The sequence below is a fragment of the Rhinatrema bivittatum genome, chromosome 9 (assembly GCF_901001135.1).
Source record: "Rhinatrema bivittatum chromosome 9, aRhiBiv1.1, whole genome shotgun sequence".
Classification (NCBI taxonomy): domain Eukaryota; kingdom Metazoa; phylum Chordata; class Amphibia; order Gymnophiona; family Rhinatrematidae; genus Rhinatrema; species Rhinatrema bivittatum.
In genome coordinates, this window is record NC_042623.1 from 181036087 (window position 1) to 181052215 (window position 16129).

Below are 16129 nucleotides of genomic sequence, written 5' to 3' on the forward strand. Positions count from 1 at the left end.
AAGGTTGTGAGAAAGAAAGTTACAATAAAACAGGGAGAATAAAACTGGGATCTGGAAAGGGGAGATAGCTGAACAGCAGAGTATTTACAGTGAACAGCAGAGTATTTACAGTGAAGCAAAATTGAGTCAATATAATGCAAATGTATAACAGAAGACAATAATAATATGGTGATGGATATGCGTGGGAAGTTTGCAGTTTCTTATTTTAATCCAATATTTAAAGAAGAGTTTGTGCTGTTAGGTGAAGGTTTTTAATCAAGGCCTGGGAACGCTTTTTTAAAAAGCCAAGTTTTCAGCCTTTTCCTGAATGTTAGCATGCAGGGTTCCTGTCTCAAGTCAGATGGGATGGAGTTCCATAAAGGTGGGCCTGCTGTTGAGAACGCTCTGAGACTGAGAGATTTGTGTTGGTAAGTTTTGGCATGTGGTACCTGAAGCGATTCTATGTAGGATTTCCTAATGGGTCTGGCGGAAGTGTGTTTTTTAAATGGGATTTGTAGGTTGAGCTGAGTATGATGATGGATGGCCTTATAGATGGTAGTGATGGATTTATACATGATTCTGTAGTGGATCGGTAACCAATGAAGGTCTTTGAGGATTGGGGAGATGTGGTCGATTCTCCTGGAGTTTGTAAGGATTCTGGCTGCAGTATTCTGTACCATTTGTAGTGGTTTGGTATAATAAGCTGGGAGGCCTAGTAATAATGAGTTGCAATAATCTAGTTTGGAGAAGATTATTGCTTGCAAAATTGTTCTAAAGTCCTGAGCGTGGAAGAGCGGCTTTATTCTTTTCAGAACATGTAATTTGTGAAAACAATCTTTTGTGGTTTGGTTAATGAATGGTTTGAGGTTGAGACAGTTGTCTAAGAAGGCTCCTAGGTCTCTTACGTGGGAGAGACAGAGAAGTTACATGAAGACCTGAGTTTTGAATTTCAAAAATACTGACTTTGTCAAAATTGGGGTGCTCTGTGGGGACCTACAGGGTCTCTTCCCTGTAGGTTGAGCCAACCCCACCACAGCATCAAGGGTCCCCAACCCTTACACAGTAATTTTGTTATAGGTTTGACAGTTGCTTGGTTTTGAATGTTAATATTACTACCCTTAACATAAGACTTAGCAGTTACCTCCCTTAACAGAAACATGGGGTCATCTGCACGGAGAAACAGTTAGTACCCTCTACAGAAACAGGGAGTAACCTGCAAGGAGCGGCAGTTACAAGTATAGGAAACTTGCTGGGCAGACTGGATGGACTAGTTGGTATTTTTTTGTCATCATTACTATGTTAGAGCAGGGCAGGGTGTGGCCCAGGGACGACCTATGCTGGCAGGGAGGTTGCCTAGCAGTCAAATCGTGACAGCTTCCTTTTTTTTTTTAAACCACTTACTAGATAGAATACAGACATTAATCCCATTGCACCAGAGGCACCAACATTTCTGCTCTGCTGTCCCATAGACAACTGAGCACAACTTGAAATGTCTCTTGCAATCAGAAAGGAAAGGCTAGGAAAAACCATTAAAGCATCTGAGTTCAGACATGCAAACTCCTAAGGCATAGTTGCTCCGAATGAGCTATAAGACCCACCAATCTGCTGTAACCTGGGCCCATATCTGGTGAACTTCTGATAGCTGACTGCGTATCCTTTGCTCCAGAGACTGAACCCCTACTCTTTCATTGGGAGCTTCAGGAAATCCTATAGTTCCCAAACTCTCATCATTTTCCTCTCTTGGAACTTCGAAAGAACTGAAATCTAACATGACCCAGACCTCTAGATCATTCAGATGGCTTGAATGATCCTTGCTGTGACCACCTTCTCTAGGTCATCGCTGAATAGATGCCTGCCCTTGAAGGGAAGCTTGGTCGCTTGACTCATAGAAGTTGAATCTGCAGACCCTTCCGCAGTCACACAAATGCTGGGCTGCTATATCAGAAGCCATGCTCCTAGCCGAGATATAAACTAATCAAAACTGCATCCACTCAAAGGCCGTTCTCCAGGTCTAAAACGTTGCTTTCCCAAAAAGCGAAAAAGGGCATTCACGGATTAATTGTTTCTTAATAAATATTTTTGAGGACTTTCGGCATCTCCCCGTTTTCTTTCCCAAAAAGCCTCCTGCACATGATGAAACAAACGCAGACCAGCTTTATTCACCCCCAGTTCTCCGCTCCCAGCTGCGGAGATATACTAACCATTTCAAGGGCCTGCTTCAGAGCTGCCTCTGTTCTTTTCCATCGTGGAAACACCCTCGACAAGAAATGTGATTCTTAACGTCCCTGCAGAAGCCAGGCCATCCGCCTCAGGAAAATGTAAGCTTCCCACTTCATCAGAGATGATAGGAGACGGTCTTGCCGATTTTCTTATTTAAAACTGGCTTCAGAAGAATCCCATTCTAAAACAAGCAACAGAAAACACTCACTGGCTCCCAAATATGAATCAAAATGGGATTGTCTGAGAGGCGAGGACCTCCTTCCATTGTGCTCCCAGAAATGCTTTGCATCCACAAGGAATGGGAAATTAGGGAGGAGAGCTCCTCTTCATGAAACAGTCTGCCTTCTCCTTCTCCATGTCCTCCAGCTCTCCCCCACTTAGGGCTAGGGAGAATCACTGACTTAGAGGCCTTTGGTTTTTTGTTTTTGTCCTTCCTTCTCATCCTAACACCTGAAATCTTAGGGCTGCTCCTCTGGAAAAGGGAAATCCCAGGATAAGGAACTGAGGCTCTACTGCGACCCAAAGAGAACGCCTGTTGCATGGATCTTAAAAGGTCCAAGGAAATGCTGACAGGCTGCAGAGGAAACGGACATCAGGGAGAGTAAACTTTCCAAGGTGAAAAACCAACAGCTAATATGGCCCTGGAGGAACAGTCGTAGGCGTCTGTACCACAAGAGCCCAGTGGGGAGGGCCTGGTTCACTCTCCTTGCTGTGCATACAATAATGGCTGCTGGACAGCCACAGCAGACCAAGCGCCAGTGGGAACTCACTGGACTACCAACCCTGCCAGCATGGTCCCCCCTCTAGAGCAGATATCTCCTCCTGCTCCCTGAATTCCCCTCTCTCTCTCTGCACATCCGGGACTCAGTGGGCATCCTCCACCCCATCTGCTGCTGCGCTGCACAATGCGTCGAGAGCGCAGGCGTCCTTCCACTAGAGAGGATATACCCCCCTTTATCGCATAAAACGTGAAAAAGAGAAGCTTGCTTTTTTTTTGTTTTATTCACCGCAACTCTGTCTGAAGCGTTGCTGAACAACACTGAGCTTCCCGAAAGGAAACACCGTTCTGTATAGAAATATTGCTCTAACTTTATGAAAATTAACAAGGCAGAGAGAGAATCGTAAACCAACCCAGATTGCTTTCCTCTCTTTATTTTATTTTATTTTTTTTAGCTCCGGTCAGAGAAGATGGAAGGCGGGAAGGGGAGGGTAAAGGGAGGAAGCAGGGAAAACACAGAATGAAATGTGGAGTCCGTATCAAATCCTTGGACGCCCCCTGGTCTAAGGCCGTACTCAACGGGGTAGGAAGCTGCCCTTCCAATCAAATCCTTTTCAAACAGCCTAATTAGGCCACAGCTCTGAGCACAGAACGTGATCTCCTACCATCTGCTGGAGCCAGAGATTACTGGCAGAAGCTTATATAGGGTGCAGTCTCCATCCACTGGTCAGGAGGCATAAACCCAAGCATTTGGACTGCTCTGGCTAGGTGAAGAGAGAAGTTATTTTGTTTAATTAAATGCCCTCTTGTGCTTACATTTCTGGCACCATCCTAAGAAAGGTGGATATACCTCAAAAGTTAATTACCTAATGAATATCATTCACCTGCCCTAGGGGTCTGGCTTACCCCTCTGCCTGGAGTCTGACCACCCTGCCCTGTCAGAATGGCAATCAGCTCTGGGATTCCACAGTCCCATCACAAGGGGATGTGCCCAGCTCCTGCGCAGCCACTGAGTTTGGACGTCTGGGCTGCTAGGATCAGGATACGATGAGGTTAGCTGAAGTCCCGCAAGATCTGACTTGACTCTGCTCACCCTGAGATAAGATCTTCTCACAGAGTCAGGGAAACTGCTGGGCACCCAGACTATTTGTACAGCAATAAAACCTTAAAATGTCTCCTTAACGTTGTCTCCCAAGAGTCATTTGCATAACACGTGTTTCCATATCTAAGCTTCTCTGCCTGATGCAGTAGAACCTGATATGGCCTTTGATTTAGAAGTCGGTGAAAAAGTCAAAAGAAATAAGGTGTGAGGAGTTCTGTTCTCGAGTGTGTGTCCTCTGTTCTGTCCGTAACCTTGCTTCTTGTCTGTCTTGCCCTGATTGCAGAGGTCATGGTGAGGCTCTCCAAAAGTTACTCGTCGTTGCTGGACTCCATGAATGCTGAGATCCGCATTCGCTGGCTGCAGCTGGTGGTGCGTAACAACTACTATCCTGATCTGTACAGAGTGCGGCGCTTTTTGGAGAGCCAGGTGAGAAGGTCAGGAGCTCATGCCTCCCTGCAAGTGAGAGCGCTGGGGATCCACGCTTCCCCCGAGGGCCAGGGCCACTCCCGCGTGGGTGCCTGCTGGGGACCTGCATCCCGGGGGGGGGGGGGGGGGGGAATGGCAAAGGAGATGGAGAGTTTCAGGCAGTTACCACCGTAAACAGCTTGCTGGGCAAGTTGGACCACTGGCTCATTGCTGCTGAATCCTGTTACTATGTTTGTGCTCTGAAGATTGGGAATCCCGGATGTGGAACCCATCGTTCCTTCAAAGTTACATCCGGGATCTGTGCTCTCCTTCCCAGTGGGAGACTGCCAATCTCTGCACCTCCGACAGGTGAGTCTGCCCTGTACCGCTGTTGCTAACCCACCTACCCCAGCCCTTCCCCCTTCCCTACTCCACCCCCAGGTTTAAGGGTAAGATTACTGGGAGTCCTGCTGCCTCCGAGGGTGAGGGTGTTGGGGACTTGCCACCCATCTCCAAGGGTGACTGGCAGGGATCAGCCACCCCTGTGGGGGAGATTCCTGAGATTCTCTCTGCATATCAAATGACTTGGGTTGGAGTGGATGCAGTACATCACTGAAGCAAAAGGGCTTCAGTGCCAGGAAAAAATACAGACCAGTCAGACTAACTGGTCTGTAGTTTCCTGGATCGCCCCTGGAGCCCTTTTTAAATATTGGGGTTACATTTGCTATCCTCCAGTCTTCAGGTACAATGGATGATGTTAATGATAAGTTACAAATTTTTACTAATAGGTCTGAAATTTCATTTTTTACTTCCTTCAGAACTCTGGGGTGTATACCATCCGGTCCAGGTGATTTACTACTCTTCAGTTTGTCAATCAGGCCTACCACATCTTCTTGGTTCACCCTGATTTGATTCAGTCCATCTGAATCATTACCCATGAAAACCTTCTCCATTACGGGTATCTCCCCAACATCCTCTTCAGTAAACACCGAAGCAAAGAAATCATTTAATCTTTCGGCGATGGCCTTATCTTCTCTAAGTGCCCCTTTAACCCCTCGATCATCTAACGGTCCAACTGACTCCCTCACAGGGTTTCTGCTTCGGATATATTTAAAAAAGTTTTTACTGTGAGCTTTGCCTCTACGGTCAACTTCTTTTCAAATTCTCTCTTAGCCTGTCTTATCAATGTCTTACATTTAACTTGCCAACGCTCATGCATTATCCTATTTTCTTCTGTTGGATCTTCTTCCAATTTTTGAATGAAGATCTTTTGGCTAAAATAGCTTCTTTCACCTCCCCTTTTAACCATGCCGGTAATCGTTTTGCCTTCTTTCCACCTCTCTTAATGTGTGGAATACATCTGGACTGTCCTTCTAGAATGGTATTTTTTAACAATGACCACACCTCTTGCATACTTTTTACCTTTGTAGCTGCTTCTTTCAGTTTTTTTCTATTTCTCATTTTATCAGAGTTTCCCTTATGAAAGTTTAACACTAGAGCTGTGCATTTGCTTACTGTCCTTCTTACAGTCATTAATTCAAATTTGATCATATTATGATCACTATTGCCAAGCGGCCCCACCACCATTACCTCTCTCACCAAATCCTGTGCTCCACTGAGAATTAGATCTAAAATTGCTCCCTCTCTTGTCGGTTCCTGAACCAATTGCTCCATAAAGCTGTCATTTATTCCATCCAGGAACGTTATCTCTCTAGCGTGACCCGATGATACATTTACCCAGTCTGTATTGGGGTAATTGAAGTCTCCCATTATTACTGCACTACCAATTTGGTTAGCTTCCCTAATTTCTCTTAGCATTTCACTGTCCGCCTCACCATCTTGACCAGGTGGACGGTAGTATACCCCTATCACTGTAGTCTTCCCCGACACACAAGGGATTTCTACCCATAAAGATTCAATTGTGCATTTAGTCTCATGCAGGATGTTTATCCTGTTGGACTCTATGCCATCCCAGACTTAAAGCGCCACACCGCCTCCCGGGTGCTCTTCTCTGTCATTGCGATATAATTTGTACCCCGGTATAGCACTGTCCCATTGGTTATCCTCTTTCCACCATGTCTCTGAGATGCCAATTAAGTCTATGTCATCATTCACTGCTATACATTCTAATTCTCCCATCTTACTTCTTAGACTTCTGGCATTAGCATACAAACATTTCAAAGTTTGTTTTTTGTTTGTATTTTCATTCTACTTTTTAATTGATAGGGATAAGTTAGAATTTTTTAGCTCAGGTGAGTTTTTAGTTACAGGCACTTGGACTACTTTTCTTATTATTGGAACCTCACTGTCGGGATGCCCTAACTCTAATGCATCATTAGTATCCTTTGAAGATACCTCTCTCCGAACCATGCGCTGCTGAGCGACTGTCAGCTTTTCCCTTTGGTTCTAGTTTAAAAAGCTGCTCTATCTCCTTTTTAAAAGTTAGCACCAGCGGCCTGGTTTCACCCTGGTTAAGGTGGAGCCCATCCTTTCAGAAAAGACTCTCCCTTCCACAAAAGGGTCCCCAGTTCCTTAAACTGAATCCCTCTTCCTTGCACCATCGTCTCGTCCACGCATTGAGACTCTGGAGCTCTGCCTGCCTCTGGTGACCTACGCGTGGAACAGGGAGCATTTCAGAGAATGCTACCCTGGAGGATCTGGATTTAAGCTTTCTACCTCAGAGCCTAAATTTGGCTTCCAGAACGTCCCTCCCACATTTTCCTATGTCATTGGTGCCCACATGTACCATGACATCCGGCTCCTCCCCAGCATTGTCTAAAATCCTATCTAGGTGACGCATGAGGTCCGCCACCTTCGCACCAGGTAGGCAAGTTACCAGGCGATCCTCACCCCCACCAGCCACCCAGCTATCTACATTCCTAATAATCGAATCACCAGCTATGACGGCCGACCTAACCCTTCCCTCCTGGGCAGTAGGCCTTGGAGACACATCCTTGGTGTGAAAGGACAATGCACTTCCTGGAGAGCAGGTCCTTGCTACAAGATCCTTTCCTGCTGTACCAGGTTGATGGTGGAGAGTTCTCTCCTGCTCTAAGTTTCAGGTATTTGCAGTAGTTTTATTAGGGTTATTTTGTTTGCTTCTATTGCTTTGTCAAAAGGATACTGGTAAGTGCCTCAGCTGCACCTCCCTGAATACCAGAGATGATGTCATAGAAAGTGTGGTCCTCTGTCTCCATCTGCTGGAAAGGTGGAATAAACCCAAACATCTGGACGGTTCTCAAAAAGGAAATTTAACAGGTCAAACTAAATTTCTCTTTACTGATTTATTTTTGTGTTAGGGATGCACTTTAAATTTTGATTTATTATTGTAATTTATTGATCATTTTGGATGATGATTTGGGATTGGTGAGGCAGTTTAGAAGAACTTTTTAATAAATAAATTGATGTATAATGTATTATTTTGTTTGTTGTAAACTGCTTTGGGTCGAACTTGTATTTGAAGAAGGCAGTATATTTATTTAGCACTTTACCGATTTTCCAGTAACAGAATTACTAATCAAGTCGGTTTACATTCAAAACAATAAATATGACAAGGCGATGTCTTACAATAAACAGGTAGATTGAACTTGGATAACAAAAACTGGGGTTAACAACGTAACGTAAAAGTTATGGGGCCTAATGTAGGCTGGAGTTGAGAACGGGTGATGGGCATAAGGCTAGTTTTTTAATATTGTGTGTGTATGTATATATATATATATATATATATATATGTATATGTATATAATATAACATCACAGGGCTGAGATGGGAGCCGTAGAAATCTGACTGCAGCAAGGGGCAGGGTGGGGGTGAAGCCTCAGAGCAGTCCAGTGTCAGCACCTCAGACATGTGGGATGTGCATCTCTCGTACTCACATATCTCATGCTGGTTTTTTCTTTCTGTAGATGTCACGGATGTACACAATTCCACTGTATGAGGATCTCTGCGCCAGCTCCCTGAACCCCTTTGCTCTGGAGGTTTTCTATCAGACTCAGAACCAGCTGCACCCTAACCTACGGAAAACGATCCAGCAGATCCTGCTGCAGGGGGTGAACTCTGCCCTTTCCTCCACAGACCCTGCCGTGGTCACGCTGACGGCACCAGCAGAGCCCACCCAGGGGGCCATATCTCTCAGGAACGTGAACGTCTCGGCGTAGCCAGCCAAAGGGAAAGAGCAAAGAGCAGGCAGAGCTTGTTCTCAGACCTTGGGCCCTCTCAGGAAGGAGATTGGAGGGGGGAGGGCAGAGGTAGCAGAACGTACCCCTGAAGCTGTGCGCAACATGTGACTGCTGCTGCTGCTTGAGGAAATGTTGGAGGCCGGGAGGCATCTGGGATCTGCGGCTCTCCGACCTGCTTCTCAGGGGGTATTAAAGGATCTGACGCTGCCCAGAGAAGAGACAGGAAGGGCACCCGCAGCTGAGAGCCAGCGGTTTAAGGTGGGGAGGGAGCACGTGCTTGTGTTCTGGCTCCCGGCTCTTTTCTCTGGGATTGATGCATAGGTGCAGGTGTGTTGAATGGTGTGAACTGCAGTTAGGGTTGAAAGTACCTCCATGCTTACTCGATGTCCATCTTTCAGGACCAGGGGACTCCACCAACTGTACGAGGTACTGAGCAGCAGGAGATATGTCTCTTATTATATAAGAACGTCACTCTACAGAGTCTGGACGAGACCGGCAGCCGTTCTGGCCTTCCCAGGCTGTGGTAGTGAGATCCCTTGCTGCCAGCGCTCTGAATCATAAGAAAAAGTAGGAGGCAGTTACAGGGGGCAAACGTTGAGCTCCTGACATGGAAAAGGCCTCTTATATGTATATTAAGGGCTCACTGAATGGTCCCAGTATTGAACTGTTTAACCTCTGGGCAGAATGTTTCATGCTTGAGACAGATTGGCAGATTATTTTGTATGTGGTTTTTAATAATGAAAATATTTTACCAAACCCTAGGTCAATGTCCCTTATTTTTTTCTGTCTTCCTATCCTCGTTATTGCTGGGCCCGCTGCCTTCACAATTCACCTGCCAAGACCAGGTGACGTCACAAGTCACTACCGTGGCATCCTGGATTGTGACCTTACTAAAGGCCATTTATCAGGAGGAGGAGGCTGTGCTGGGATAGCGAACGAAGCTGGAGATTTGGTTCTGTCACAGCTGGTGCAGCCATGCCAAAGGGGCAACTTGCATTTTACTGACTGCTGTAGTGACAACAGAGTTGGTCCAGTGAAGCTTTGGCTAAAGCTTTGTTTAGAGCTACTGTATAATCACACAAAGGATTAAGTAGTAATACTGTCATTTGGCTTGCTACTGGCTCTTCTGTGGCTCTGTGGCCTTTTGAATACACTGCCCTTCTAGCATAGGGCAGGAGAACACCTTCTTGTGGCCTTAACATACTGGCACTGTTGTGCAAAGCTAGCCAACCATTCGAGCCTTTCCTGGTTATAGACCATGAGCAGTTCTAAGTGTCCCAGCAGTGTGCCTAAGCAATCCTAATGGACAGATCTAGGCAGACTGGCATAGGAGAGTCAGAATGTGCCTTGCAGGGTCCCTTAAAGCATCACAAGGCAGAGTGCCATTTCCTTTACCAGTGATCGCTGAGCTCCGGGACGTCAGTGCAGGACTCCAGAACCACCCCCCTGCATGTCTGTGAAATGGACTTGGTATTAGCTTTCCTGGTGCACTGTGGAGTTTGGCTGTTTCAGTGTTTGCCTGGTGGGAGGATGAGATGGGTAAAAGGTGGCTGAGAACCCATGGTAGCGAGTAGGGGAGTCAGTTGTGCTCATTAAATTAAAAATCCTTTCTCCATTTGCCTTAAAATTCAAGCCATACCACACCATAATGATATTCACAGCAGGAATCATCTCAGGCAACATAAGAAGTGTCTGTGCCGGTCACCATGCGTGCTTGTGTTCATTTTATGCGTGTGTGTGTGTGTGTGTTCAGCATGTGTGCATGTATGTCCAGTATGTATCTGTGTCTAGGAATCTTCCTATTTTATCCCTCCTTGTTTTTCAAGGACCATTTCCTGGTGTATTAGGAGTTTGCTTTGCCTTTTGTTTTTTTAACTGGTCTTATTTTTAAGATTAAAGCAGCCATATTAGTTGCTGACTGAGATCTTTGAGGTCATGTGAACCACCACGCCTTGCTTTTGTAGCACTACAGTGTCCTGCAGTGTTTCTGACTTCCCTTTTAGGGCACTATAGTGTCATGCAGAATCCCAGGCTGGCCTTTTTTAGCATTATGGTCAAGTGAGTGCCTGACTCCCCCCTTTTATACCACCCATAGTGTCATGCAGTGTCTGTGGCCTCCCTTCTGTAGCACTATAGTATTATGCAGAGTCCCAGGCTTCCCTTTTGTAGCACTATAGTATTATGCAGAGTCTTGGGCCTCCTTTTTTAGCACTATGTCAAGTGGAGTGCCTGACCTCACTTTTACACCACTAGTCACTTTCTTAGCACTATAGTGTCATAGAGTCACAGGCCTCCCTTTTTTTTTTGCACTATTGTCATATGGAGTCTCTGGTCTCCCTTTTACAGCACTATAGTATCATGTAGTCCTGACTCCATTTTGTAGCACTATAGCAGGAGTGGACCCCTCCAGTCCGCTAGAGCCACAAACTAGTCTGATTTTCAGGATATCCACAATGAATAGGCAAGAGATAGATTTGCATACAATGGCTGTAGGGCATGCAAATCTATCTCATGCATATTCATTGCGGATATCCTGAAAAGCTCTTAAGAGCTGGAGTTGACCACCCCAGTACTATAGTGTCTTGCAGTGTCTCAGGCCTCTCATTACTTATTTTTTAGAATTATCATGTCACATGGAGTCCCAGGCCTCTGTTTCATAGCAGTATAGTGTCATTGCATGTGGAGTCTCTGACCTCCCTTTTACAGCACTATAGTATCTTGCAGAGTCCCAAGACTCTCTTTTATAGCACTATAGTGTCTTGCAATGTCCCAGCCTTCACTTTTTTTTTTTTGAGAACTATGGTGTCATGGGAGACCCCAGACCTCCGTTTTGAAGCACTATAGTATCATGCAGAGTCCCAGGCCTCCCTTGTATGACACTATAGTATCATGTGGATTTCAAGGTCTCGCTTTTAAGAACTATTATGTCATATACAGTCCCAGGCCTCCTTATGTAGTACCATAGTGTCATATGGAGTTCCAGTCCTCACTTTAATAATTTGTGGTGTTTTATTCAGCAGGAGAATGTATTCTAATCTGGTGGGGAATTTTAACTTCTTTGTTGAAGTCTTAGGGTGTATTTGGTAAACTGTATGAATAAAGCAGATGGTGTGAAGTGTTGTTTGCTATTTTCTGTCTCATTTTGACAGTGTGCTTTGCCATGCTCAAAAAGTGTGTGGCTCTTGTTGTAGCAGGTGTGTTGTTCTTCTGTAAGTTCAACTCCTTCTCTGTCACTGACCCTCTGTGAGCCTGGGCAAACCACTTTATCTCCCTCTGCCTCAGTTGTAAACACAGAAAATGAACATAAGAACTGCCATACTGGGTCAAAGCAAGGGTCCATCATACCCAGTTTCCCGTTTCCAATAATAGCCAATCTAGGTCACAAAACTTGGTAGGATCCCAAATAGTAGATAGATTTCATGTTGCTTACATCCAGGGATAAGCCGTGGTTTTCCCCAGGTCTACCTGGTTAACATAGGTTTATAGACTTGTCTCCCAGGAACTTGTCCAAACCTTTTATAAACCCAGCTACACTAACAGCTTTTACCACATCCTCCAGCAACGAATTTCAAAGTTTAATTGTGCATTGAGTGAAAACATGTCTCCAATTTGTTTTACATGCATTATTTAGAAACTTCATGGAGTGGCCCCTAGTCTTTTTATTTTTTTAAGCGTGTCCCTACTACTACTTAACATTTCTATAGCATTACACGACTTACGCAGCGCTGTATAAACACACAAAAAAGACAGTCCCTGCTCATAGAGCTTATAATCTAATAAGACAAACATACAGGACAAGAGACTTGGGACATTTCATAAAGTAAGACAATGGTTAAAAAAGAAAAGGAAAACAAAGTTAATAAGGCTAAAAGCAGGCAATCAGGCCTAAGATTTAAAAGCAGCCTCAAAAAGATAGGACTTTAGCTGGGATTTAAACATGGCTAGAGAGGGAGCATGACGCACCAGCTCAAGAAGTCTATTCCAGCACACGCACAACCAGGTGGAAAGCACAGAGTCGGGAATTGTCGGTAGAGGAGAAGGGCACAGATAGGAATGACTTATCCAACAAACGGAGTACACAAGGAGGGGTGTAGAGTGACGACGCAGATGCTTGTGCCCGACACCGGGACATCCAGTCACCCTAGAAACCCGGTTCCTCAGGCCACTTTCCAGACAACAAAGAGAGACCTCCCCCAGCCAACTCCTAGAGGGTGCGGTATTAAAAGATAAGCTGATCCGGACACAGTCAGGGCAGAAGCCCTGGGGCAAGATGGCACGAGGGGGCGCCCAATATGGGGGGAATGCCCCAACTTGATTATCCAGTTGGAGCTCTACCTTCCAGGGGCTCCAGACAGGAGTTTTCCGACTCTACTGGGATAACACTTCCCTCGTTTGGGCAGCTGCAGAGCATCGGCCCACTGCAAGAGAAGGCAGTTGCCTCCTATTGTCTCAATTTCGGCGCACGCCCCTGGAGCTGCGTAGCGATTACTCCTGTTTTTTCATCAATTACGGAGACTACATGTGGTACATTCAAGGTGGGAATGCCGAACGCATGCACAGCTTGTACGAGTGCCTTTAGCCCTCAAAGTCAGGTCATTGCATCTGCCCGATTACAATCTTCTTCCAAAGCAGCAGCATGCTATGCGAGAAAGGCCTGGGCCGTTCATGGGACACTGGACGTCAACCAGAATCATCAGGAGCCATCATGGCCAGATGAGTGGCATGGGCCCAGATCAGAGTGCTCCAGATAACTTCAGAGATAAACTCCAGAAGGCAGCAGCACAGGGCTGTGGCCAACAGCACTGTGTATGTGCCCAGCACAGGAATGGTGCTAGCAGTGGCCTCGGGCCTTCAAGTCTCCAGATACTCTACCGAGGCTGCAGCTGCAGAGTCCTTGCTTACCTACGGAGAGGGGGGGGGGGGTGCGGTGCCCCGCACTTCCTCGTTCTCAAGAGATCAGAATGTAGATGGGTTCTAAGATAAACCTATCATTAGCGGGAAGTCAGGATATCTCCCACTAGCCCTCTGTGGCTGGTAATAACTCGGAATGGGGGTATGAGCTGATCCTTGGGGATCCATTCTCTTGCAGTCTTGCCTGCCACTGCACCGGGCAGCATATCTATGTCAACTACGTGGAGCTGCTGATTCAACCTTCTCAAGCCCCAGCAAGAATGCGGGGAGTACCCACTACCATCTTTGCTGTCAATAGGAACGAGAAGAATAATCTATAAGAGTTCATGAGGACTATGTCCTGTTCGAACTTCAGGATGTTCAACAGGAGTGCACTGACTCCCTCCATACATCATGTACAGTCCTACATCTGGTGGGAACCAGTGGTCAGGTCCTATGCGTTTCACATTCAACCTCCGCATTCACTCACAGGACCTTCATGGCTGGGCCAAGTGAACCCCATCCAATCCATAGTGCCTTTTCTGGACCAGTAGTCCAAAGCACCCTTATCAAGGACAGTGACCTATCTCAAGAAACATGAAATGTAAGAAACCCTTCTCTGCAGCAGCAAGATGCAGGTCGTGCTGAGTGCATCCTTTGGCATCCCAGCCTACAAAGAAATTCCCGATGACAAATTCAACCTGCATGATGGACACATGGCTGTTACCAGATCGATGGCAATAAGGCTTGTATATATGGGAGATCAACACCCGTCTCTCCTGCCATAGGAAATGCCACTAGGGGCATGGAGAAGGGGGTCACATTGAAGGCTGAGCCCTCTGACATCGACAGGAGCACCACCCAACGGTTGATGTAGTGGGAATTTCTAAGATAGTCCCTTGAACAATCAGAAGTAGTCAGGAGTTACACAAAGGGGGAGCCTTGGTACTTATTATTTTACTTTCCCCTATGGCTTTTATTAGGTAATGATCTGACCAGGGGACAGGAGTGATTTCTGTTTTAAAAGTGAAGGATGATTGGTTAAAGTAAATTTGATCTAAGGTGTTTCCTAATCTATGAGTAGGGTCATTTATAAGAGTTACCAAGTTTAGACCAGTTAAAGCATCTGTTAGGTTTGCTAGTATAGAGTTTTGTTGTGGTTTATTAAAATGTAGGTTAAAGTCACCAGCAAGTATGGTGTTTGTCAGGTCCCAGGGTAATGTGACTAAAATTTCTAGAAATGAGGATAATTGGTTATTAAGTATTCCTGGAGGACTATAGATTAAACAGATTTTTATGCAGTTGGTAGTGACTAGAAGCAATTCAATCTTTGAGTCATTTTTTGTGATTTTTTTGCATGGTGATAGGGAAGATTTAATTATTGCTAATAGACCTCCACCTTTACGGTCTGCACAGGGTTGGGATATGGGAATGTATCCAACTGGACATAGACTATTTAGAATTACTGTAGTGTTCGTATAACCATGTTTCCGTTAAGAGTATTATATCTGCAGAAGTGGAAGTTAAGTCGTGAATTATTGGGGTTTTTTTTCCTGTTGCCCCCTTCATCCGCTGTTCCTTCTGTCCTGGCACGTGCCCGCTCCCTCTTGCTCCTCTCCTTAGAATTGAGAGGCGCCATCACGGGCAGAGGGGTTTCGGGCTCTGGTGGGGCCTCCACTGCAGCGGGGAGGTCTGCACCTGTCTGAGGGCTGAGATGGAGCCTTGCTGTTCCAGTGGGCAGGGGCAGGTGGCTGCCTGTCTCATGGTGCCCTAGGGGGCGGCGTTGGTGATGTCAATGCCTGCCACCCCAAGGGAGCCGTGGCCGGCCCTGTGGGGCCCAAGGCAGGGGTGGAGAGGTTGGATCCTGCCTGGAGCAGGCTTGCCACCCTCTTCCGGACAGACTGGGAGAGGAGTATGGGACACAACTGGCAGGAGTGCCCCAAGCTGTGGTAGAAGACGCATCAAGCTTCCTCTGTGGACCAATAGATCCTGAATAGACCCCATTAAAATGGGATCATTCTCCACTCCTGGGCTTCTACTCCATCCTTGGGCAGGCATATCCAAGCCTGTCTCCGGAAGGAGATGGGCTGCAACTCCCTTTTTCAGTGACCAGTTGAGTGGGCCGTGATGATGGTTGTGAAGGCCCCCAGGTCACAGAGGTGGTGTCTGACAGGGGCGGATTGGCGAATTGGGCATCCCCCGGTGGGCCGGTCGCTCCAGTCACATGGTCTGCCGTGCACGGCCGTGACAGAGCCGCGCTTGGCAGACCACGTGATGTGTCCTGGGCAGCAAATCCCCGGGCCGGTCTTCCTCGGGAATCCGTCGCTGGTGTCTGATCAGGGCATTGGGGAGATGGGGTGGGACGCTACTAAAAATTACCCAGGTTCCCTGCCCCACAATACCTCTTCCACTACCCGTCCCTCCTCAGTGGCCTTATGGACTGCCTGGAGGGACCAGAGGAACTTGACCTGCTTCAGCCTGACCAGTTTGGCCAGGGCAGCATTGTAGCGGAGGGGATCAGGCGAGGCCAGCATGTGGGAGCGCAGGCCATGCTTCCGGGTGAGGTTGGAGGACCCCACCGCTGCCACCACCGAATAGAGATGCACCTGCAGTGTGGGTCCCTTTCCAGCTCTTGTG

General features: G+C 46.6%; 1 protein-coding gene across 1 annotated transcript in view; it reads left to right on the forward strand.

The window, feature by feature from the left end:
• The window catches only part of RNPEPL1 (arginyl aminopeptidase like 1), a 34212-nt gene extending 22495 nt beyond the window's left edge, over positions 1-11717 (forward strand). The window contains exons 10-11 of the mRNA XM_029615317.1: positions 4303-4445; positions 8330-11717. Coding sequence (XP_029471177.1) covers positions 4303-4445; positions 8330-8581 — 395 coding nt within the window. The 3' untranslated portion in view covers positions 8582-11717. The remainder of the gene's footprint in view (positions 1-4302; positions 4446-8329) is intronic.
• The last annotated feature ends 4412 nt before the right edge of the window (positions 11718-16129 follow it).